This window comes from Bicyclus anynana, chromosome 26 (genome assembly GCF_947172395.1).
Source record: "Bicyclus anynana chromosome 26, ilBicAnyn1.1, whole genome shotgun sequence".
NCBI lineage: Eukaryota > Metazoa > Arthropoda > Insecta > Lepidoptera > Nymphalidae > Bicyclus > Bicyclus anynana.
Window position 1 is genome coordinate 7,690,237 of NC_069108.1, and position 24,512 is coordinate 7,714,748.

Consider the following 24,512-nt stretch of genomic DNA (forward strand, 5'->3'; position numbering starts at 1 on the left):
ACTTCCAAACATCACGATACTGAGCCGCCTGCATCCAGCGAATACCTGCGATTCGCTTGATGACGTCAGTCAACCTGGTGGGGGGTCGGCCAACACTGCGCTTACTAGTGCGGGGTCGCCATTCCAGCACTTTGGGACCCCAACGTCCATCGGCTCTTCGAACTATGTTCAGTTACATACGTTATTAAAGAAAGAAAGAAAAGTTTATGTAGAATTTTATTAATTAATTAAATTAATTTTATTCATTCGTTCGCTACATACAAAAAAATACCGACCGAATTGAGAACCTCCTCCTTTTTGAAGTCGGTTAAAAATACAATTCTACTTAGTCTATACCAGCTTCTAAAACCTTTAAAATAACTTAATAATAACTTTTATTTTGACCCTGTAAATAAAACAATTTGAAAGTTTACATACTTGTTTAATTTTGTTCAGTGGTGTGCACAAGGTCTTTAACTGGAGTAAGTAAATACAAACGGGAAAAAATTCCTCCCCAATACAGGTTTGTAAGAAGTCTGCCGGGTAAGCAGTGCACGTTTGCTTCTGTGGAGTGCACACCACCGGTTCTGCAATCTACAAGATTATTCTCTATATACATTTTACAACATACGAGATAGCATAAACATCGCTTTCTGTATTGCTGCGATGTGATAAAAGAGAGCGCTAAAGTCCACCAAAGCGGAGCGAGGGAGCGTAGCGGAGTTGCAGACGATGATAAATAAATAAATATTATTTTTAATTTATTTAACCTCGCTCCGCTTACCGGTTTTATATGAATTTTTAAACAAGCTAGCAAGTTCTTGTCCACTTAAGACGAGCGGAGATTTTGTGCAATTGGTTAATATTTCTCCATTTCTCAGCTCCGCTGCCGCGCTCCGCTTCGATGGACTGGCAGCCTAAAGAGGTGCTTAGCTACTGCCCTTGTAGACGATAGACTGCGTGTCACTAGCGAGAGAATCCAGTAAATCACAGATAACACACTTATGCATTTAATATATATAAATTAGATTCACATATCTCAAAGGCGTACAATCTTCAGTACACAACTGTTACTCTCTGGTACCACAGAACATCATCAATTACAGATTGTCTATAATAATAATAATAATAATAATTTATTTGCTGAAACTGTGGGTTACAATGGTTCTTACACTATAGATAAAAAAATCCATCACAATTTACTGATATATCAGCGTGCAAATATTTACAGAATTTTACAATAATTTATTATACCTACAATTATAAAACGTCAATATTTATACATTACAAAATTTCATGTCATTCATGTACTCGTCAACACTATAATAATTCTTATTATTTAAAATGGAGAAGATTATTCGCTTAAACTTTATTAGGGGCATAGTTTTATATGATTCTGGAAGCTTATTGTACAAAGAAACAGCCATACAGAAGCAATTATTTGAGAGAAGAACCAGCCGTCTCGGTGGCACACAGATTTTATTTGGTTGCCTGCCCCGCCAGTTTGGGCACATTAGTTTTTTGGTAGGGAACAGAGTTGGATTCTTTTTTACGAACAGCAACGTTTCAAATATATAAAGGCATGGCAGCGGTAAGATTTTATTGTTTTTGAACAGAGGTTTACAGCTATCTAAAGGATTGGCTTGAAACACTGACCTTATACAAGCCTTTTGTTTAATAAAGGCTTTTTTCGCATCTATTGAGTTACCCCATAAAATTAATCCATAGCGCAATATAGATGAAACGTGTCCATGGTAAGCTAACAGAGCCGTTTTTTTTCCAGTAACTTGTGCAACCCTAATATTTGCAATCGATGACGTTCTGTCTCTAATCTCTGTCTATACTAAAACCACATCAACAACAAACACACTTTGAGAGGTCTACTCCTATAAATATTTTCCAAGATGTATAGTTCTCAACGGTTTAGGACATTGTAAAGTTCTTGTTGTTGTGCAGTATATTTTGAGTTTAATTATTTATTTATTTATTTTGATTTATTTATTATTCAACAAACAACACATTGAAATTAAGCCTAACCATAGTGCAACACAAACCACAGTTGGTTTTACTGTGCACTGGTTATTATTGCATAATACAATATTTAGGAACAAACAGAACATTATTAACAAACAGAAGAGGATAAATAAACAGATTAACAAACAGAAGAGGACAAATACCAAGGATAGTAGTATATTTGTTAGTTCCGTAACATCTTGCCGTGTTACTCAAAATTAAGTTAACGTTCATTTTGAGTTCAACAAATTGTTGACAAAAATTGGTAATATGAATGTGAAACTACATATGAAAATCGTTTTCAGCTGACCGATCCTTTCGTTTTTTAGGTCGCACGACTTTTTGTGTATCCCCTTCGTCACAGTTTGATAAGTACTCGTAGAAGCTCCGCTGCCGCTTATGAGATATCCGCTAAGCGTGGTTTGTTGTGAACTCATCTTTACAACCGGCCACTGGGCAACGCTCGCGATCACTGCAGTGAGAGCGACTCACACAATACGAGCCCCGCTCATTTACCCGAGGGGGTGAAGGGAGCCGCGTACGAGTTGCACTTCGTACAGTTGTCAATAGTTTACAACTGTGACTTCTGTTTGCACTTTAGAGTCTATCAACACTTGGGTCACTTTCGGATACAATGGATCAGAAAAAAATTGATTAAGTCTTTTGTGTTTAACGCACACATCTGCATCATGATCGTGCGTCATTTTCTATTATATCACAATAAATCTTGAAGCTCAGTGTCAGTGTGGATTCTCATTTTATGTTGCAATAAATTACATCTTTCTGCAGATTTGTAATTGCATGTCTCACAAGAAAAGGGCTTATCGCCAGTGTGGGTTCTTTTATGTCTGTTTAAAGCACCTTTGTGTGAACATTTATAATGACATATCTCACAACAAAAAGGCTTTTCGCCAGTGTGGATTCTTTTATGTCTTTTTAAATCACCTTTGTGTGCACATCTATAATTACATATCTCACAAGAAAAAGGCTTTTCGCCAGTGTGGGTTTTCATGTGATCTAATAAATGATGTTTTTGTGTACATTTATAATTGCAAATCTCACAAGAAAAAGGCTTTTCGCCAGTGTGGGTTTTCATGTGATCTAATAAATGATGTTTTTGTGTACATTTATAATTGCAAATCTCACAAGAAAAAGGCTTTACGCCAGTGTGAATTCTTTTATGTCTTTTTAAATGACATTTGTGTGCACTTTTATAATTACATACCTTACAACAAAAAGGTTTTTCGCCAGTGTGAGTTTTCATATGCTGCCTTAAAGAACTTTTGTGTGTGCATTTATAATTGCATATCTCACAAGAATAAGGCTTTGCACGAGTGTGGGTTTTCACGCGTGGATTCTCATCTAGTACAGTTTTCTTGGGTTTCTTGAAAATATCATATAACTGTACTACACAGTTAGTGAATCTATTTATGTCTGTATATATTTTGGTGCCGCTCTGAGATGATTGGTTGTTCAGTTCACCAATGTCAGTCTCAAGGATTTGTTCAGTTTTCCGGGTCGCAGCTGCTTCTTCAGTTGCCTGCACTTTGTGGTCGTTGTTTGCCGCAAGTCTCGCGGACAGTGGAGCGACTGAAACAAAACAGTCTTCTTATAATTTACTCCGACAAACCTTTGCGACAGCTCTACTTCTACTATCTGTGCGCCTGAACGTCGCTCCCGCAATATTTACCAATACTGAATAATTGAGCAAACATTAAACAGTTACACGGCAACTCCCAGTGCATTACTGTGTACCTCAAGATGTCGACCTCCGTGGCCGACGCAGATGCCCCACACATCTGTCTATACAATAACACTCGACAGATGCACAACAGATGCAGTCCATCGCTCCCTGTCTATATCGGCGGCACACAAGGCGACTATTAGAACACTCGAGTTCCATCTATCTACGATGTTATACCTACATCACAAACCTGACGAACTCAGCAATAGGAAAATGTGACAATACCAACACCATAGCAAACAGAAAAGTAACAAACAAGTCCACTAGCCCCTCACCTAAAGCCTGAGCGCAGTCTGCAGCCGGGGGAGGGACATCATTCAGCCTCCGACTTCCTGTCCTGTGAAACATAGCAGCAGAATGTGAGTTTGCTTGCTGAGCACCATACTACATAAACATGACGTGAAAAAATTTACAAATATCTTTGTTATTCTGCATTATTTTTTTTTAAATTATTTATTTATTTTACATGCAGCGTCGTTGTATACTGACTTGTTCTGCAGCACGAGTGAGTCACCGCTGCGGCTCACAGCTGCACGAGGCTCGCACACTTGTGATGCATCACATGCAGCGTCGTTGTATACTGACTTGTTCTGCAGCACGAGTGAGTCACCGCTGCGGCTCACAGCTGCACGAGGCTCGCACACTTGTGATGCATCACATGCAGCGTCGTTGTATACCGACTTGTTCTGCAGCACGAGTGAGTCACCGCTGCGGCTCACAGCTGCACGAGGCTCGCACACTTGTGATGCATCACATGCAGCGTCGTTGTATACTGACTTGTTCTGCAGCACGAGTGAGTCACCGCTGCGGCTCACAGCTGCACGAGGCTCGCACACTTGTGATGCATCACATGCAGCGTCGTTGTATACTGACTTGTTCTGCAGCACGAGTGAGTCACCGCTGCGGCTCACAGCTGCACGAGGCTCGCACACTTGTGATGCATCACATGCAGCGTCGTTGTATACTGACTTGTTCTGCAGCACGAGTGAGTCACCGCTGCGGCTCACAGCTGCACGAGGCTCGCACACTTGTGATGCATCACATGCAGCGTCGTTGTATACTGACTTGTTCTGCAGCACGAGTGAGTCACCGCTGCGGCTCACAGCTGCACGAGGCTCGCACACTTGTGATGCATCACATGCAGCGTCGCCGCCAACTACCTGCCAAATACAAAACTCATTCATAACACGACTGTCCGTCCGCAAAGGGTATTGTATGATAGATATGCAGAGGCCATACACCACCTCCATCAAGAAGTAAACATCTCACCTGAATGAATGATGAATGTTTGCTTAAATGTTCCAAGTATGTAATTTCTTGCAGAAACTCCTTATCACAAAATGAACATTCAAAGACAACACTTTCACTCTTTATGGAACTCTCTGTTTCAGTATGTTCTGTGACTGCAGCCCAGCAAGCTGTTGCTTTGTTATGAAGAGCTTCACCTATAGCTTCGTCCAGTAGTCTAGATTCCAGCTCGATGCTCATGTCAGAGTATTCATCGTTCAAGACACAGTCATTGTTGGAACGGTTTCTGTCATTGTCATCTTTGTGTACCAATGTAGAGTTATCAGCATTTGACATGGAGTCAGAACTGTATTCATTCTTCACCACAACTGATGCAACATCTTTCACTACAGATTCCTCTGCTGCTGTCTGTTCCTCTTCATCAGTGTGATCTATGTACAAGTCACAGTAGTCTGCTCCTAACGTCGTCTGTGTTAAGTTACACTGCAGATGTTTTGTTGCGCAGTTCATCAGTTCCTTATGTTGAATAGTAATCTGAAACAATTGAACTGTTTGCTTTCCTTCAGATACTTTACTAAAGGAAGGTAACAACATAATGTCATCATCATCATCATCATCATCATTAGCCTATCAGACTACAGAGCGATAGATACATCCTTCCTTAGATGACTGGGCATTTGTACCTTAGATTCCCCACACTGCTCCAATGCAGATTGGTGGGCTCAGGCCTACTCTGTAGTACAATCACTATTAGATGATAATGATAACTGACTTAACATGGTCACAGATGCAACGGGTGTAACACCACCAACTTCATGACTGAGAAGCTCAATATTTTATAGCATGACCAAGGACTCAAACCCAGGACCCCAGGATCTGCCAAATACACTTAAAGGTAACAACATGTTCTCCAATGTCAGGTTTAAGAGTGGATCAAACTAGTAAATTGTAATTACTAAATACTCACTGATTCATCTTGTGCAAGTAAGTCTGTCATCAGTGAATGGGCTCTCAAGCACAAGTCTCTAAATCTACTGAAGTTAATCAATCTCTGAGCACACAGCACACAGAGTGTTTGCTTCAGGTTTCCTCCACGACACAACTGAAACAACTGCACAGAAATATTAAAAGACAATACAGGTTTGGTAAGAGAAGTAGATAGAACTTGGGGATTCATTTTGTGTTATTTTCTGTGAGTGCACACTACATTACACAACAGTGCATCACTTGTTTCTCTCCATCTGAACTGAACTTTGACTCACACTCTGTCTTGGTAAAATTAATTCAACTAATTACACTTCATTTGTCAAAATCTGTTGTTATTTTTTAAAAAGGTTCAAAGACATCTAAATACTAATTAAGGTATTTAGATGATATCTCAATTCCCTCTAAAGTTTTATCACTTAGTAGAAACAATGAAATTGTCAACTCACCGACAGTCCAGTTAGCTGTTCATATATCTCCTCCAACTTGTGTTCACTCATTAGAGACAGCTTGCTGTCAGTGTCCAGGCATATCATGCACATCTGTAAGTATACCAATAGTTACTTCTACATTACTGATTGTATGTGAGTAATGCTGCTATAGGTATGTCTTAGCCCTTCCTATGTTAACAATCACAAATAAAAACATTATGATCAACTGACCTGCACTGTTGTAGGTATAGCATTGGAGCGAATCTGCCTTACACAACTCTTTGTTTCATAAAAGTCTTCATCTACAAAATGCTGTGAGCAGACCACAGCAGGGTCGGGCAGGTGATGGTCTTGTGTGCCGAGGGCTCTGAGCCAAGCAGCATGGAGATATTCTTCACTGGGTAACCTGGATATACACAACCAAAATAACAGCTATAGCATGTCCTGATACAGTTACATACAAGGATCAGATAATTAACATATGGACACACGCACAACATCCAGCATAGATAATGAAATTATAAACACAGGATTCTGGAATTATTAATTTGATACTATTAGTTTTACAAGTGCTCATAACTACTTACTGATATGAAAGTAACTAAGAAAGTTTAATCATTCATTGTCAAAGCACAGTGAGTGCACAATGTCATACTTATAGCTAAGTACTTGGTTATTCTGTAGGTCAGTTGCTGCATCTCAAAAGTCAGCTAAAACTGGTTTACAGAACTGTAAGTATGCGTGTGCTACTCTGCTTGGCTGAAAGTCATCGGATAGACAGAAATAACTCTACTCACTCATGAAAGGTAATTCCTGTTCCCGCAGATGTTGACGCATTGTCTGAAGTATTTACGCAGAAAGGCACGCAGCACTGCATCTTGGTGTAGTTTGTGTTTTACGGGTTTTAATTTTTCTGTAAGGTCACTTCGACAATTTATTTTGAAGTTTGTACTTAATATTGATATTTATAAACATTTAGAAATGTTCCAATTTCCTTGATTATCAGATTAATTTTATACAATAAATACCGTATCCCTCTGCTTTTTATTTGTGATTGTGATTAATCACAAGCTCAGAATACAGAAAACCACCAGAAGCCACGTTTAGATGTCATTCTATAGTGCGCAGTGTGTCCAAACTCCAAAAATTGTACACAACAGCCTGCACTCGTCGCAATTCTCACCCGCGTAATGTTGCTAGTACATGAGGCTGTTAAATTTTTCCCTATTTTGTGGTAAAAAATTATAATGTTAAAAGGAAAACAATAAGTGTACAGTTCATCACATTAAATGTTAACTTGTATGATAAATAATAAAAACAGTGGGACCGGTTTTCTAGTGATTGCTAAGAGTCAGCAAGAAAATGAACTCTAAAAAATTTAAGACAAGGACAAATAAATAATAGATATAATAAGACGGTTATTATAAAACTTATCAACTAACAAACTAAAGAAATACATATTTACAATAATAATTTTATATATTCCATATAATTATATTATATTATTATTATAAATATGTATTTCAATCCCCAAAAAAGTCTATCAAATATTTTTATACGAGAACATGATATAAGCAATGTGCTTAAATCGTTGGACCATAGTAAGAGTGCTGGACCCGATGGTATGCCTCCAATTTTTATAAAAAAGACGTACAAATATCTCACGTGGCCTTTGAAAATTATTTACAACAAATCTCTACAAACCTCAACATTTCCTGACATCTGGAAAACCGCAAATATTTTACCGATATTTAAAAAAGGTACCAAAAATAACACTCGCAATTATCGACCCATCTCTATGCTTAACACATTCTCGAAAATCTTTGAAAAACTTATATGCCCCCTATTAACCAACTACTCTAATAATATTATTTCAGTTGACCAACACGGATTCTGTCGAAACAGATCAACGATATCAAATCTGGTAGGCTATGTATCATATGTATCTAAATGTGTTGATAAAAAATTACAAATTGACTCCATATATACTGATTTCAGTAGTGCTTTCGATAAGGTAGACCACAGTATTTTAATTCTAAAGCTATGTGGTTACGGGATCCACGAGCCATTGCTCTCGTGGTTTAGGTCATATCTGACGAATAGAACACAAAGGGTGACTATTAAGGGCCATATCTCTGATCCTTTCATTGCCACTTCAGGAGTACCTCAAGGATCTCATTTAGGGCCTATTTTGTTCACTATGTTCATAAACGATATAACTGATAATATACGCTACAGTAAATGTTCCATTTTCGCCGACGACCTTAAGATCTATCGCATAATAAACACTATTGAAGACAGCTATCTGTTGCAAAGTGACATCAACTCTATCCAGGACTGGTGTGATCGTAACAAAATGATCCTTAACGTTTCAAAATGCGCGCATATTAAATTCACTCGTAAGAAAAAGAATACACTGAAGACTAAATATTTCATACAAAATCAACAGATTGAAGAGGTCACAGTTATAAGGGATCTCGGTATTATGATTGATACCAAACTTACATTTAAAGACCATATCGACCAAATACTCGCTAGAGCATGGAAATTGTTGGGGTTCATTAAACGTAATACCAAAGATTTCAGAACAACTGACTCAATTTTACACTTATATTACGCTTTGATTCGAAGTATTCTGGAGTATGCAGTCTCGGCATGGAACCCGCACTATAAAACACATACGGAAAGAATTGAGCGTATACAGCGTTCCTTCACCAGGTATCTCGCTTTCAAGGATCCCACTTCTCAATACAGAGCAGATTACAAAACAAGATTACACCACTATAAAATGCAATCCCTTGATAAACGTAGGCGTGTAGCGGATCTTGTTACCTTATACAAAATAGTCAATAGCTCAATAGATTCTCCGGACCTGTTGTATGAGGTAAACCTTAATACACAGCGACGAAATCCAAGACGACCCCTACCGATAACTTTTATACCTCACTTCTCACATAGTAACCTAGGCAGGAATTCTCCAATAAATCGGTTTATTAACGGTTACAACAGTCTGACCCGCCATGATATTGTTATCTTTCAGGACACCTTGTTTAGTTTTAAAAGGAAATTGACATAATTTCTGTAAATATTATTATTATTGTTATTTTTATTAATTATAGATAAACAATAATACAATTGTTTATTTTTATATATTTTTTTTTTTTAACTTGAAGTGACATTTATTTTAAATTTTAACTTTAGCTTATGTATTAATTAATGACATCCCTTTCTTAAACTCAATTATTTGATTTTGACACTTTAATTAGTATTGTAAACTTTCTTGATTTTGACATTTTAATTAATATTGTAAACCTTCTTGATTTTGACATTTTAATTATTTTTTTATTATTGTAAATTTTTTGGTAAATTATTTTAGATTGTAGGTTAATCTTTTATTTTAAGTTTTTAACCGGACTCTGCAGTGTTGTGAATGTGTAAAAAGTTATTATTATCTCGTCTTATTTCTCTAATTTTTATGTCTCTTAAAATTCAAGTATAAATAAGGCCATTTAATTTATTTATTTTTTTTTTTTATTTATTTATTATATATCCTTAGTATGCTTACAGCTAAGCCAAAACGCATACAAAGTACAGACTTACAATATACCAATATAACAGATAAACAAATTACAATACACTATACAATACAAACACATAAATTGCATATTTCTATAAAATTAAAATTAAAATTCACAGCTGTTTACAATATCAATAAATACATGAAGTTTTATATCAAAAATATCTAGATCTTGGCGCTGAGCAATCAACGAATTGAGCATCGACAGTACCCGATTAGTTGGAGCATTTCGAGCATATTGCGTACGGAACGACTTGGTAGCGAAAAAAGGTCGCTTACGACACGACCGAAGCAACTTGCCTGGTTCTCGAACCGACAAGGCACATCGCGACAGTGCGTCCGAGTTATCCACTTTATTGTGTATTAGCAGGAAGTAATGGATGAGAATAGCTCTCTTTCGCCTTAACTCCAGAGTGTCTAGCCCCACCATACCAGACACAAACAAGGAAGGGTACAAATATGGGTAATAACCGTAAATTTTTTTATACAAACCACGCGCGAATTTTTTTTGGACTTTCTCAACGGTAAGTGTATGAGTAGCACATAACGGACTCCAGACAGGTGAGTTGTACTCCATCTTACTGCGGACATATGCATTGTACAATGTATAAAGTATTAACGGATTAGTGAAACGCTTACTCTGCCGCAATACAAATCCTAAAAGCTTATGCGCCTCTTTGCATATTGTGTTAATATGATCGTTAAAAGTTAGCTTGGCGTCGACCGTCAGACCTAAATCTCTGATTTGCGATACCCTCTCCAGAGTATCACCAGATATCTTATAGTTAAAGACAACACTGTTATTTTTATACGTCAACGTTATGACTTTACATTTTGATACATTAAATTCCAGACAATTCATATGTGACCATCGAACTACGTTATTAATATCCTCCTGTAGCAAAATGCAGTCTTCGTATTTTTTGATACCCAGTAACAATTTTAAATCGTCAGCAAACATCAAACATTTGGCACTTTTTAGAACATAAGGCAAATCATTAATCATAATTAAAAATAACGTAGGACCTAACGTGCTACCTTGACTGACTCCGGATCGCGTTGAGTAGTATTCTGACCTGTAACCTGCTATTTGTACATATTGACGTCTGTTAATTGGTTTAATATCTTTTAAGAATGTGTTTTGAAGATAAAAATATTTTATTTAATCCTCTTGCTCAAACAAACAAGCAAACAAGTAGGTACACAAACAAACAAAAGACCAAACAAGAACACGAAAACAAACAAATGTGCAAACAAACACACAAACAGACAAGAACGAACGAACTTACTATAATATAGCACGCCATTGTTATTTGTAAAATTTTAAAGCTTTAAGATTATTTTACACTTTCTTTATCTGCGCTGATTACCACAATTTTATTTCAATTTAATTGCCGGAACCTATGCCTACCTATTTAGTTGATTAATATTTTACATAAATAATAAATCCTTGAATTGAAATAAAAGTAGGGAAAATCAAAACAATTACATTGGCAACACTTACAAAATGAAGTCATCGGTTTCTATGACAACTAAACTCACGTAAAAATTATTCATTATTTTAACATAAGAATATTTATTTGTGCTACTTATACGTGAAATGTGATCCTATTCAGTTTCTTTTTTTTACCAACGGCATTTTACACGAAGGAATAGCACAAGACGGCTTAATTTAATTAAATTTGTCACCTGTATAGCACGTCAAACAACACGACAAACACAGAGTGATGAGTAATCGTAAAATGTGTAGTTTAAATGGCTTCACTTCTTTGCGCTATCACTCCTTCTGGTGGTTTTCTGTATTCTGAGATCACAAGATCACTATAATAGTCTATATTATAGACATTATATTAATTTACTCTTTGGTATAGACTATGATTAATTAGAAGAAACCAAAGAGTAATAATCACTAGCAGTAGCACTATGTGTTACGTAAACAGTGTTGTCAGTTGGATCATATGAGAAGTTACCCGAAATATTAAAAAAAGTAACCTTTTTGTGTCAAAAGTAACCTTTTGACTACTACTACTCTTGCTTTTTGCGTTCCACAGCATGGCTAAACCACCATTTCAGCCTCTGGGGGCTAAAGTAATTTTGTTGTTTTTTTTTATATCTGTCTGTTACGAATACTAGCCAAGTACTAAATTACTACAAACCGAAGGAGATTTTACTCGTAAATAGAATCATCTTAAGTAAGGCCCTGATTGTTTGCCTTTTACTTATGGGATAAGAAAAATAACTACAAAATACGTCAACACAGACATATCTGTTTAATGTTTATGCCTTAGACCAGTTATTAATGGTCTAAGCTTAAAGTAGATAGATGGACTATATCCAGATACTATGATCGATGGATTATACGGGGACTGTAAATGGATTATACGGGGACTGTTAATGGATTATACGGGGACTGTAAATGGATTATACGGGGACTGTAAATGCATGTGTTGCAAGGCCGTGTGAATCTCATGTACGAAGGGAGGCCTGCCCCTGTATGGAGACCAAAATGGAGACTCACATAGGCTGACAATAATGACACATCAATATTTCTTTTATTTTATTAATAAACTTACACAGGTATGTTTTCCGAGCATTTTCAAAGACTACAAGTTGGAATACAATTATTTTTCATTAAACTACAAGTTGGTATACTGCAACTTAAGAACTGTGCGTGATTCATCAACATTAGTAGTTTTTGAGATATGCATATGCCAACATGCCTGAAGACGAAAGTCTTCGAACAGCGCGTGTTACCAGTGATGACCTACGGATCCGAGACTTGGTCGCTAACTATTGGCCTTATTAGAAGGCTTAGTCACTCCGCGGGCGATGGAGCGAGCTATGCTTGGAGTTTCTCTGCGTGATCGAATCAGGAATGAGGAGATCCGCAGAAGAACCAAAGTCACCGACATAGCTCAGCGAGTCGCTAAGTGGCAATCGGCGGCACAAAGTTCGAAGAGCCTATGGACGTTGGGGTTAGGTGGCAAGAATGGCGACCCCGCACCGGAAAGCGCAGTGTTGATCGACCCCCCACTCCACTAGGTGGACCGAAGACATCAAGCGGGTTGCAGGGAGCCGCTGGATGCTGGCAGCTCGAGACCGTTGTGTTTGAAGTCCATGCAAGAGGTTTGTGTCCAGCAGTGGACGTCCATCAGCTGATAATAATGATGATGATGACCAGAAAAACATATTGAAGACTTGGAACTAACATTTTTTTTTCTCTTCTGGGTTTATCTGCGATCAGTATCATGACTATAAGCAGATGTGTTCTGTGATAACTTCGCCAATCGAGTGTATTCCCCAGTGAGAATATCCCCTCATTGTTTTTATAGGTTAATAGGTTTAAATAATGTGCTTTCTTTTAAGCCTGCCCTGATATGTTCTGTGAATCAATTTTGAAGCCAGAACATTTGGATGACACCTTAGTCGTGTTTTGCATTTCTTCATTGACAGTTTTCACTTTTAGTTGCTCGTGAATCTCGTCATTCTTTATGAACCACGGAACACAGATCCTTCTCAGAATTAAGTTTTGGGTCCTTTGAAGGATGGATATGTTAGAGTTGCTGGAAATTTCCCATAGCTCGATGCCATACATCCAGACCGGCTTCAATAGTACCTTATATAGCAAGAGTTTGTTATCAATGGATAGTTTGCTATTCCGACCTGCTATCCAGTGTATGTTCTATCTTATGTTAACCTCTTGTCTCTTTGTTTTGATATGGTGGTGCCAGGTCAAACGCCTATCAAGGTGCAATCCCAGGTATTTGACACTCTCTTTATGTGGAAGCTCAATTCCATCTAGGAATACAGGAGGGCAGTTTTCTTTGCGCAGCGTAAAAGTAACTTGCACATACTTTGAAGTGCTGACATTGATTTTATTTGATTGAAGCCATTTGGATATTGCTTCTAAACCTTTTTGAAGTGACCTTGAAGCAACTGCAGGGTCTTTGTCGGTAGCTAGAACCGCAGTGTCGTCGGCAAATGTAGCAGTTGTAACCCCTTTTACCTCTGGAAGATCTGCGGTGAATAATGTATACAACACAGGCCCCAAAACTGAACCCTGCGGAACGCCAGCCTTGGAACTAACATGACAAGGAATGAAACGCAATGTATATTAAAATTGTTTATTATTTAATAAACTTATCATAACAATATATCGATAAAAAATCTTATTTACATAATATATAATTTTTATATTTATTTTTAATATATATAATTTAAAAGAGTATTTAAAAAAAATATATCATAATCTATACTTATAATAAATCTGTAGAGTGGTCAATTCTGTACATAAAATATATTTCCAAAATAACTATCAGAGGGTGATTAGTGATCGATACTGATGCCAAAAATGCAATCAGTAAAATTTTTGTCTGTCTGTCTGTATGTTCGTTATGGAAACAAAAACTACTCGACGGATTTTAACGAAACTTGGTACAATTATTCTTCATACTCCTGGGCAGGTTATGTATACTTTTCATCACGCTACAATTAATAGGATCAGAGCAGTGAAGGGAAATGTATGGAAAAACGGGAGAAGTTACTCCAAGTTTTTTAAGCTTCCATCGCCGTCGCGTGGTAGGGTAGGGGTAGGGGTAGGGTAGGGTAGGAGTAGGTAGGACGAAGTCGCGGGCGTCCGCTAGTGAAGTAATAATTTTAAACTCATAAGATAAAATATATCTACCCTGTCACGTGTCTGTCCGTCTGAACGAACAAAAGAATGACATATATAATGGGGATGATGACTAGGTTTGAATATATTGATTTTTATGATACATTCGGGTAAATAAGGTCAATGTTAACTGATTTATACATAAAAAGCAAAGATTGTCTGGATATTTGAAAAATAAATGAGATTATAAAATTTCAAAATCTATTAAAAATCTTTTATCGTAATTAGATGAAAATTCATACAGTTTTAGTTTCCTTACATTAAATGTGACATTTTTTAATAAATGAACTATAAACATAAACGCACAAATAACATAGATATTAGTGATTTTGTTTAAACGCACATACAAATCTAACGATCATTATGTACCTACGACGTCAATAATTCCTACTATTTTGTATGGTGCGTTTTTCAGGGATCCGCGGCAGCGCCGCAAATCTGACCCTTTAACTCCCTGTAGCTCCGAAAGTAATGATCGCAGATACCCTGTTACTTTTACAAAATTGCTTTACTATTAGCATACTCTTAATCTATATACAATTTAAAAAACTGTCATCATCCCATTGATATGTTAATTAAGTGAACTATCGATAATAATTGTCATTGCCTTATATTTTTAACTAACTCCAAAATAGGAGGACTAGTAGTCTAGTAGCGTATGATTTCATTTTATTTTTTATGTTTCTTACTCTCTTATAACCAACTAGCTGACACTGCGCGGTTTCACCCGCATGGTTCTCGTTCCTGTAGGTGTACGGGGATAATATATAGCCTATAGCCTTTCTCGATAAATGGGCTATCTAACACTGAAAATTTTCAAATCGGACCAGTAATTCCTGAGATTAGCGCGTTCAATCAAACAAACAAACAAACAAACTCTTCAGCTTTATAATATTAGTATAGATAAGTCATTATTTTACCAATTTTGAAAAATCTCTCTTGTTTAAAAATACATATACTATATTAGATTTATTTTTTGGTTATTTGAAACAAATATTTGGTAAGTAACAATAAACATTCCGATTAAAAAAAAATGTTTCATCAATATAAAGTTACATTATCAGCGAATAACATAGTGCGCGGATTAAAAATATATACATATTTGATTAATTTTTTGGTTGTTTGAAACAAACATTTGGTAGGTAACAATAAATGGCCCGATTAAAAAAACCTTTCATCAATACAAAGTTACATTATCAGCGAATAACATAGTGCGCGGATTAAAAATATATACATATTTGATTTATTTTTTTGGTTGTTTGAAACAAATATTTTGTAGGTATATATAACATAGTGCGCGGGTTAAAAATATATACATATTTGATTTATTTTTTTGGTTGTTTGAAACAAATATTTCGTAGGTAACAATAAATGGCCCGATTAAAAAAAAATCTTTCATTAGTATAAAGTTACATTATCAGCGAATAACATAGTGCGCGGCTGAAACCGCAGGAGGGCCTGGTAGCTTCTAATACAATTACATATAAATGTACTTAAACAATACACATCACTATCTAGCCCCAAAGTAAGCATACAGAGTAGCTTGTGTTATGGATACTAAGATAGTTGATATTATAATATTCATATACATTTATATACTACATATAAATACTTATATAATGTATAAATACACACAGACACTGGAAAACACCCATGTTCATCACACAAATATTTTCCAGTTGTGGGAATCGAACCCACGGCCGTGGATGCAGAAAGCAGGGTCGTCAAAGTCAATATCATACTAACTCTTTATTACCTTCCATGAGTGTCATATGCCGCATGATGTGAATTTTAACACAACTTCTATGCACCGTCTTGTATCCACAATGATCGCATATGTACATCTGACCGCTGTGCGCACGCATATGCGCTTGCAAGTTAGAACGGCGCGTGCATTTGTAGTCGCACACTGCGCACGCAAACGTCTCTCCAGTGTGAGATCTCATATGTCTTCGCAAATCGCTAATTTTAGTGCAGCAATAGTGACAAACGTTACATACATACGGCTTTTCCCCAGTGTGACTTCTCATGTGGGTGAGCAAATTGTACTTCCTACTGCTCCTAAAATCGCAGTATTTACACGCGTATGGTTTTTCCCCAGTGTGGGTTCTCATGTGTTTCACTAAATCGTGATTGGACAGACACCTGTACGGGCACAGATTACACGCGAACGGTCTAACACGTCTGTGAATAGCCATGTGCCTGTACAGACTGACTTTCTGTGTAAATTTTTGCTCGCATAGCTTACATTCATAAGGTTTGTAACCAGAATGAGTTAACATATGGTTGTATAAGTGATGGCTCTGTTTAAACTGTAATTTGCATAAATGGCACTCTTTAACGTGACCTTTTACGTGATTCTCTAAACTATCCTTGCGCGATGTCTTATAATTGCAAATGTGACACGCAAAAAGTGCAGACAAGTGTGTTTTTAAGTGTCTCGAAAGATTGCCTTTCAATGTAAATTTGGCGTCGCAAATATTACAAACAAAAGGTAATTTATGTAATTTCATGTGTAAATTCAAAGTGTGTCTCAATTTACATTTATAGTCACATATTTTACATTTAAAATACCTTTTTTCAGTGTGGGTTCTCATATGTGTGACAAGTTTGCTTTTAAAATCAAATTTAGTTTCGCATGTATCACAAATATAGTGTGTTTCAGTTTTTACAGCATCTTTGTGTTTTTTCATATGTATATTGAGAGTGTGTCTCAATTTACATTTGTAATTGCAAATTTGACATGTAAAACTGTTTTCGCCGTGCGTTCTTGCATGCACTGTCAAACTTATTTTCAATTTACATTTAAAGTCACATAATTCACAAGAGTGAGGTTTATAATCACTTTCAATTTCTCGTTTCACAAATAATTTTTTTTCGTCTGTTTCTCCAAAGTCAGTGAAATTCTCTTGTGTCTCAAATTGAAGTTTACTTTGCATTTTGCTTTCAAAATTGTGTGGTTTTTCATTTTTTATTTCAATATTATGATTATTATTAAATCCGTACATTATTTCTGAATTCATGTAATCATTACATTCTGTGAAATTTTCCATTGTCTCGAATTTCAGTTTCTGTTGTAGATTTCTCTGTTTATTAATTGGTTTTTCATTATTTGTTAAACTATCATCAATATTTGCTTCTTCACTTAACAATTCCAGATTTTTCTCAGATTTAATACCTATAAATAAGGAAAAAGTGAGTGAAAATTTTAGCTAATTTAAATTATAATTATCGTTGTATATTTATAAAAAAAACTAGCCCCGCTAGCAACGTCCTGCGGTTTCGCCCGCGTATTGCTCGTTTCTCATCAATAACAACCCATAGTCGGCTCACTGTTAAGCACGAGTCTCCTCTTAAAATGAGAGAGGTTAGGCCAATAGTCCACTACGCTGGCCCAATGCGGATTGGCAGACTTCACACACGCAGAGAATTAAGATAATTCAGGTTTCCTCGCGATGTTTTTCCTTCACTATTCTATACCCCTTTTTTATTTATACAGTTTTAGCTTCCTTACATTAAATGTGACATTTTTTAATATGTGAACTATAAACGTAAACGCACAAACAACAAATATATTAGTAATTTTGTTTGAACGCCCATACAAATCTAACGATCATTATGACCTACGACGTCATCAAATCGTTCCATTTTGTATGCGGCGCTTTTCAGGGATCCGCGGCAGCGCCGCAAATCTGACCCTTTAAATCCCTGTAGCTCCGAAAGTAATGATCGCAGATACCTTATTACTTTTACAAAATTGCTTTACTATTAGCATACTCCTAATTTATTTACAATTTAAAAAACTGTCATCATCTCTATAGCACCCGTGCGAAACCGGGGCAGGTCGCTAGTCACTAAATAAAAAACCAAAGTTACTTACCCATTGTTTTAGTAAAACCCACAGAATGTTTCTCCGTTTCATTCCACAATTGTTCTTGAAAATTCATTTCGCTTTCAAAATTAGGCGCCGTTTCCAAAATTAATGTACTGTCAGATAAATATCCATCTTCATCACAGAGGTCTATGATTTCAGGTTTGACAGTTAATCTATCTTGTTTATGATTTGATTCAGTTATAGAAGCGACATCTATAATTGCTGACTCTACATCTTCGTGAATTAATGTATCTTCTTTTAAAGAGTCTGTATCTAGTTTTGTCTCCTCATTGGATTTATCTATATAAAGGTCACAATGATTGGGCTCTAATACCTTTTTCACAATGTCAGACTTTAGTTTGAATGTGTGTCTGCCAATCGATTTTATATGTTGTAAGGTTACCTGTTAATTATAATACTAAATATTAGGTTGCATATTATCATCATAATTATCAATCCATATTCGGCTTACTGTTGAGAACTAGTCCCCTCTCAGAATTAAAGGGGTTAGGCTAATAATCCACCACATTGGCATATTGCGAATTGGCAGATTTCACACATGCAGAGAAATAAGAAAATTCTAAGGTAACCTGCATTCCTGAGAATTTTCTTAATTTTGTGAAAAAACAACTTGAGGAAACCTCCTCTATTAACTCCAAACTTCCCCTCTAGTAACTCCAAAAATTCCCTCTAGTATCTCCAAAAATCCTCTCTAGTAACTCCAAAAATCCACTCTAGTAACTCCAAAAATACACTCTAGTAACTCCAAAAATCCCCGCTAGCAACTCCATAAATCCCCTCTATACTCCAAAAATCCCTCTATTAACTCTAAAAATCCACTCAAGTATCTCCAAAAATTCACTCGAGTAAGTCCAAAAATCCCCTATAGTAACATCAAAAATCCCCTCTAGTAACTTTAAAAAGGAGATTTTTAAAGTTACTAGAGGGGATTTTTGATGTGACTCCCCTAATAGTAATAGGCATTTAAAGAGCCATGCTACTCACCACTTTGTAGTCTCTAAGTAAATCTTGTATAACAGTGCGGGCCCGTAGACTCTTCAGTCTAAATCTTTCATAGACCAGCAATCGGTGGATACATTCAGGGCATAGACATGTGTTTGAACACTCTTCCTCGCACAGCTGAAACAAAAATATTCATAGCTAGCAGACAACCCATAGTTTCACCCTTTCCCATGGGAATACAGGGATAAAAAAAACTTGAAAGGTGTCAAGGGACACCCGGTTGGAACCAAGTTTGCTATAGCTATAATCGCTATTGCAATCGCTATAGCTATCATCGCTATTGCAAACGCTATAGCTAACATCGCTATCGTTATCGTTATCGCTATAGCATACCATCCCATCCCATCAAATCTTCGAATATTCATCAAAAGGAACTTCGTTCCAAGGGTCGGGAAGCCTTTTGGGGTCGGGGGGGCCTTTTGAGGACCCTGGAGCTCACCAAAGCAAGCAAAAACATTAACCTCCTTTTTACGCAGTAAGGTAAAAAGTGTCTTTACAACTTTTTGGTCTTAGTTTTATTCGCCTAGCCCCCTTTCGCAACGCGCGTTATAGGAACTTCGTTCCAATATTAAAAAAAAAAAAAAAAATTCAGTCACAACGAAGAGTTATTTGAGCATAATAAGAGAGATGAAATATCTTAGCATTCCACATAGAGTCAATGCATGAGTGTCGCGTTTATAGTGTGGCAGAGGAAAAATCTCCAAACAGATTCACATACTCGTGACCGATGGTGTAGGGCTAAGGGCATCCTTGACAGTTAACTAACACTCACCTCTGCTCGTGTTGTTCTCCCTTCCAAGCCAAATTTGGTAAAATCCAACTCAAGAGACACTTATGTTACATGCAAATTCATGGGCTAACACAAATGAATGCAAACACACAAAAGAGGCTTTACGAAGCCTCAACCCACGTCTAACAACAAAACTACTTAAACTTAAGCGTAGCAAACTTAAAACAGTAATGGAACTAATGACAGGGCACTGTTCACTAAATAAACATCTTTCGGTTCTAGGTATAACCGACAGTCCTCTGTGCAAAGCATGCATGGAGGAAGAGAAAACCCTGATACATGATATGCTCAGATGCAGAGGTGTAGAGGTGACCTGGGCGGCCTGCTAAGCTTCTGGAGCGAGCTCGGCTGGCTGGAGTGACTCCAGCGGGGACCAGCACCAAATGGACCAAGCACAACGGCCAACCCTAGTGGCCAAGTGCGGAGAAGGCCCAGGAAAAAAGAAGAAGAAGAATCCAACTCGATTTGGATATTAATAAAAATATGAATATTGTCTGTAATGCTGAGTTTGTGTGTTCAAAAAGTGTATAATCTATATACACACACATACAGGGTGTCCTGTAATTAATGGATAAAACGCAAATGGTACATGCACCAGATAATTATCTGAAATTCTAAAACTTTATTTGAATAGTCTTGAAAATATTGCTAGGGTGACCAAGTCATATTTTTGTTTGGATTTTTAAAATTTTTTATTATTAGTCAAAGGAGATGGTCCATTTCAGGTCTCCACTCTTGTACTCCGTATCATTAAAATTTAAAAAATACAAGGATCTGAATTCTCAAAGAAGGTTAAATTTGACACTCAGCAGCTGAATGATCCCCTACAACGTCTATGAATTCCACTGTTAGAGAATGTATCCACACAATTAATGAGCTTTTACTGTATCTAACAGTATGTAATCTTTGACCTACAGCATATCCTGTCAAGTGTCCATATGCTTGTCCCAGCTTGTGTTCGCCGATCACATATAGCTTGCTCTCAGTCTCCAAGCATATTGTGCAAAACTGGAAGAGAAAGATTTTTATATTAAAATTCATACATACTAAATAAAATGTGAAAGTATGTCTGCCGGCCTGTTACCTTTTCACAGCTAAACCACTGCATCATCATTATCAACCCATATTCAGCTCACTGCTGGGCTCGAGTCTCCTCTCAGAATGAGAGGGGTTTGGCCCAATGCGGATGGGCAGACTTCACACACGCAGAGAATTATGAAAATTCTCTGGTATGCAGGTTTCCTCACAACGTTTTTCCTTCACCGTTTGAGATGTGTAATATTTAATTTCTTAAAATGCACAGAACTGAAAAGTTAGAGGTGCATGCCCCAGACCGGATTCGAACCTTCACCCTTCAAATCCAAGGCACATATCATTTCTACTGGGCTAACACAGCTAAAAAAATAAATTAAATATCATAGGTCTGAGACAGTGAAGGCAAACATAGTAAGGAAACCTGCATACCCGAGAAATGTCTTAATTCTGTAAAGTCAGTCAATCTGCATTGGGCCAGCGTGGTGGACTATTGGACTAACTCCTCTCATTCTGAGTGGAGACTCGTGCTCAACAGTGAGCCGAAAATGAGTTGGTAATAATGATGATGAGACAGTAGACTTTGTAAAACAACTTAATATTAATAACTTATTTCACATCTAACAAACTATGCTATTTGTTTTACGACTCAGTTCCAAACAAATTAACAAAAAAAGTAAGTTTTTCAAAAAAAACTGAGAATTGATTTCTGAACTCTTCAACATCTTGGTACTCTCAGCACAAGGGCCCAATAAATTCTCACTTAATTTATTCAGAAAATGCCTTAGTTAGTATCAAACTAGATAAAAGTTTCAATGACAAACCATGAACCCCTATATTTTGGTCACATTGACCTCTGTTGAGTCTCTCGTGGACCCTTGGGGGTTCACTTTGGAAAGCAATGCTATGTAGACTATATTTGATCTTTGGCTGGGGTTATCTATTTTTTTTTTATTCTTTACAAGTTAGCCCTTGACTACAATCTCACCTGTTGGTAAGTGATGATGCAATCTAAGATGAAAGCGGGCTAACTTGTTAGGAGGATGAAAATCCACACCCCTTTCGGTTTCTACACGACATCGTACCGAAATGCTAAATCGCTTGGCGGTACATCTTTGCCGGTATCTCTGGATTTACTAAACCGATTTTGAAAATTCTTTTACTACTAGAAAGCCACGTTCTTTGTGAGTATCCTAGGCTATATTTTACCCTTGTAATCTCATGGAAACGGGAACTACGAGCGTATGTCCGAGTGCAGTCGGCTGATTATGAAAAACACTAGTTAATTAAATAAAGATTGAACGTATTAAATAATTGATTTACCTGCGTTAACGACGAACTAGCACACATTTTTATTAATTCACCAAGGGTCTCAACTTACACTTTGAAATTGAAATTGGAACAACTACCTATATCTGCAGAGGTAGCCTTTTATAGACTACATCGTGAGAAAATATTATAATAAACTAATGACTCCAACTCACATACCTAAATACTTAATGATGATCATACACTTTTGGATACATAATACATTAAGCTGATTAGACACAAAATAAAATAAACAGAGTAATGAATTAAGCGTCCGTCAAAAAATCACAATTTACAAACGTCAAATGAAGTGATAATGACAGTGACAGTTTGGAGTAATGCACAGATCACTATAGACTAGAGTAATGCACAGATTATTATAGTCCACAACTTTAGGCTTTTTACACAACAATATCACTACTCAAAAAGGTTCTTTTAGGCGACACTTTTCGTTTCGATTCACATACATTTTATTTTTAATAATAAGCTTTACGGCTCTGGGTTCTAGCCCTTTTGAGCCCGGATTCACATACAATTAATTAATTATCTTGGACTAATTATAGAAGGACCTGCCTCGCAAGACGTTACCTCTCTGTCAATCAATCAACGATCTAACGCGTGTATACTTATATCGTATCGATGTTTCATTGTTGTAATCGTTTTCGTCGACTGAAAAAACTCCCTAATCATTCCGGTTTGTGTAGTAAGTAGTTCAATGGCATGAAAAATGGTCAACAACTTCTAATTCACTAAAAGATGACGTGACGTTCGATTTCAGTTTCACCTGATGGTAAGTGATGATGCAATCTAAGATTTTTTTTTTTATTGTTTACAAGTTAGCCCTTGACTACAATCTCACCTGATGGTAAGTGATGATGTAGTCTTAGATGGAAGCGGGCTAACTTGTAAGGAGGAGGATGAAAATCCACACCCCTTTCGGTTACGGCATCGTACCGGAACGCTAAATCGCTCGGCGGTACGTCTTTGCCGGTAGGGTGATAACTAGCCACGGCCGAAGCCTTCCACCAGCCAGACCTGGTCCAATTAAGAAAACCTCAATCAGCCCAGTCGGGAATCCAACCCAGGACCTCCTTCTTGTAAATCCACCGCACATACCACTGCGCCACGGAGGTCATCAAAAACATAATTATAATAAATAATAAATTTGTAATAAAAACAATATCTAAAAGAAAAATAGATACTATTCTTCTAACGAACGAACAAACAGCAAAACATCGATCCATTAACTTAATATTCTGTGTACAGATTATATTATTCTTGTTAAATATTTTATTATTTATTTTTGTTAAATATTATCGATGACTGAGTTTACCTCGTACCCTTCAAAAAACGACAGACAATTTTGTTGCTGCATTTGGGTGCGATCCATTTCCATTTCTAATTCCTCTATGTTAAATATATAGAGTTTGCACAAAAACAATACAAACGACATAAAAAGAACCCAAGCAGACATGAGTCACAAACCATTATGAAAAATAAAGATATTGAGTTTTATGGGTATTAAATGTGCATTTATAAAATTAAATTATAACTTTAATTATTTTATAAATGTCGTATTTTCATATCAAAAGAAGAAAGAAGTTGTAATTAAAACGATGATTTCTTTTATTTTAATGTGAACTGTGATATTTTTTTTGATTTTGTATTAATAAGTGAAAGAAGATTTGACATTTGACAGTTCACACTTCACAGCACAGAACACTACTTTATTTGCTGTCTATGACTAATGAATCGTTAAGTAATGATTCGTTAACTAAATCCAGTCTGTCGTGCGTATTTTCTTCCCTTGTAATTTTTGTTATTTCGTTTCGTTGTT

General features: G+C 36.6%; 3 protein-coding genes across 5 annotated transcripts in view; all 3 read right to left on the reverse strand.

Annotated features, from left to right (window-relative positions):
• Nucleotides 1-24,512, reverse strand: part of LOC112055983 (trichohyalin) — a 489,894-nt gene that overhangs the window by 242,826 nt on the left and 222,556 nt on the right. The window lies entirely within an intron of this gene.
• LOC112055130 (zinc finger protein 54) lies at nt 1,330-8,713 on the reverse strand. Of its 2 annotated transcripts, XM_052889773.1 has the most exons (8): nt 7,197-8,713; nt 6,631-6,805; nt 6,418-6,510; nt 5,952-6,095; nt 5,006-5,518; nt 4,226-4,896; nt 4,012-4,073; nt 1,330-3,582 (listed from the first exon to the last, which is right to left on the reverse strand). In XM_052889773.1, exons 1-8 carry the CDS (start codon nt 7,274-7,276, stop codon nt 2,708-2,710), a joined length of 2,613 nt encoding a protein of 870 aa, XP_052745733.1. In that variant the 5' UTR covers nt 7,277-8,713; the 3' UTR covers nt 1,330-2,707. The 2 variants fall into 2 exon arrangements, with proteins under 2 accessions (XP_052745733.1, XP_052745734.1); XM_052889774.1 differs by lacking the exons at nt 6,418-6,510; nt 6,631-6,805; nt 7,197-8,713 and having other exon boundaries at nt 5,006-5,532; nt 5,952-6,086.
• Nucleotides 14,116-22,970, reverse strand: LOC112055129 (zinc finger protein 615). Of its 2 annotated transcripts, XM_052889798.1 has the most exons (6): nt 22,691-22,970; nt 21,251-21,343; nt 19,528-19,662; nt 18,529-18,925; nt 16,385-17,826; nt 14,116-16,117 (listed from the first exon to the last, which is right to left on the reverse strand). In XM_052889798.1, exons 1-5 carry the CDS (start codon nt 22,715-22,717, stop codon nt 16,385-16,387), a joined length of 2,094 nt encoding a protein of 697 aa, XP_052745758.1. In that variant the 5' UTR covers nt 22,718-22,970; the 3' UTR covers nt 14,116-16,117. The 2 variants fall into 2 exon arrangements, with proteins under 2 accessions (XP_052745758.1, XP_023950899.2); XM_024095131.2 differs by lacking the exon at nt 14,116-16,117 and having other exon boundaries at nt 16,203-17,826.